Genomic DNA, 2,205 nt, shown 5'->3' with positions numbered 1-2,205 from the left:
ATGCTGTTCGACAGTAACGCTACGCACCACCAGTCAGGGAATGACTCCTACTCCTGCTACGATCCCTCCGTTGTGAACTATCGGTACTTTGGCGTACTTTGGGGATCTATGGTGACCGTCACCGGTACGTTGGGGAACCTGATGACCATCCTGGCCTTTGCCTCGGATCCACGCTTGAGGACGCGCTTCAACGTGCTGATCGTTAACCTGGCACTGGCTGATCTGCTCTACTGCATTCTGCTGCAGCCCATCTCCGTGGACTCGTACCTACACCTGCGGTGGCGAGGCGGCCAACTCTGGTGCAGAGTGTTTGGCCTGCTGCTTTTCCTCTCCAACTGCGTCTCCATCATCACTCTCTGCGTGATTGCCGTCAGCCGATATCTCCTGATCGAGAAGAGGGCCACGTTTGACCGCGTCTTCTCCAGCCGTGGGCTGGCGCTGCTCCTGCCCGCCACCTGGGGACTAGGCCTGGCGAGCTTCGGTCCGCTGTGGCCTGTGTATGCGTTTGTCCCAAAGGTGTGCACCTGTAGCTTCCACCGGACCCAGGGCCGCCCTTACTCCACCATCCTGCTCTTCTTCTACTTTTTCGTCGGCCTGGGCTGCATTGGATTGTTCTACATTCTCATCTACAGACGGGTCTATGTCACGGTGCGGGCTCTAACCCGATACAGGCTCAGCCGCCGCTCATCAAGAAAGAAACCGGCCTCATCCGTGCAGGGCACAGAGGATGACAGCGGTGTGGCCGTCACATCTAGCTGTGAGATGATCAGTCAGTGGGAACCAGCCACGGGTGGAGACACGACGGAAACTGTTCCTGGGGGAACCCGGCCATCCCACTGTACCCTTGACCCTGTTCAACCCTCTCCTTCAGCTAAGCCAGTGGCAATCGAGGAGCTCCCCCCTGCCCTCAACCGCGCACCTGTCACAGCCACACCTGCACCCCGTACCAACGTGTCCCCATCCTCGGGAGATGATGGGGAGTTGAAGCGGGTGACCCGGATGTGCTTCACCGTTTTCCTGTGTTTCGTCTTCTGCTTTGTCCCATTCCTGCTGCTCAACATCATCGACAAGCATAACCGTGCACCACAGGCACTGCATATGTTCTGTGCAAACCTCACCTGGCTCAACAGCTGCATTAATCCTGTGGTCTACGCCATCATGAACCGCCAGTTCCGACAGGCCTACCACATACTGCTTGTCAAGGCCGTCACACCCCTCACTTGTATCCGAAGAAGATGATCACACCTTAAACCTAATATATATTCAGTCATACAACTGTGTCCGTTGTCGAAAAGACTTTGAAGGCAAGTGCTTTAGTTCTCAATTTCCTGCTGCACATCTTAGAATGGCACTTTACAGAGGAATATTGCTTTTTGAAAGCCACTTTTTGAAAGCCTGAACCAGATGATCAGACCTTATTGTCTCCGCCAGGCCTAAAGCCATGTGTGTCCGTGTGTCGTGTGAGTGTCCGTCCATCAGTCTGTGAACAGCTAATCTGCAGCACCATTGGAACGATCTGTATGAAACTGTAAAGCACTGACACACACTCCCTTGATGCCACAGCAGAACCAGTTGACCACATTCTTCACATCAGCCTTTTATAGCGCCACCAGGAGGCCGAATTTTGCTAAACAAATCTTTTGATATCACTCCTACAGATTTTGTCCAAACATCACACAAGTCGGTACATCTTTTATCTTTAGTCATGTGATCAAGACAGTCTGTCCAATTTTTCAAATTCCATCCCGTTTGACTAAGATTGGCATCTAAAGTTTGCAGAAGTGTCTCGTTTAGAACAAAATGTCTCAAATCATCAAAGCCTCAAAAGTTCAAAGGGCTGAAGAAGAAATGCCACCCTTTCTATTATAGCAGCACCAGGACGCCAACCTTGCAGTTTCTTTATAGGCCTACTACTCCTACCCTATGACGTTGTTCAAATATCACGCAAATAATCGGTACACATTTAGATAGTCATGACTGCATTCCGAACATTGCTGGCTCACAATAACCTACCTGACCTGAGAGACCTGTGCTTAGAATCACTTTTTCTATAGTCTTTGTTATCGTGTTGCTATAGGGATCACCACTCTATTTCCTGTGACCTACTGATATCCACAAGCACTGCAACATGAAATAAATCCTGACTAATTTAGAATGCTTATGATGTCTGAAAAGGTCTGTACAGTGAGTTACACTCACCACAGA

At 50.4% G+C, this 2,205-nt stretch overlaps 1 protein-coding gene across 1 annotated transcript; it reads left to right on the top strand.

The window, feature by feature from the left end:
• Nucleotides 1–1,754, top strand: gpr84 (G protein-coupled receptor 84; the record flags this gene model as incomplete). The annotated part of the gene is made up of 1 exon (XM_080789642.1): nucleotides 1–1,754. One exon carries the CDS (start codon nucleotides 1–3, stop codon nucleotides 1,237–1,239), a length of 1,239 nt encoding a protein of 412 aa, XP_080645768.1. The 3' UTR covers nucleotides 1,240–1,754.
• Nucleotides 1,755–2,205: the final 451 nt, after the last annotated feature.

This window comes from Protomyctophum bolini, assembly GCF_963924005.1.
Source record: "Protomyctophum bolini genome assembly, chromosome: 2".
NCBI lineage: Eukaryota > Metazoa > Chordata > Actinopteri > Myctophiformes > Myctophidae > Protomyctophum > Protomyctophum bolini.
The sequence above is the reverse complement of the archived record's forward strand: the minus strand, read 5'-3'. Positions and strand labels throughout refer to the sequence as shown.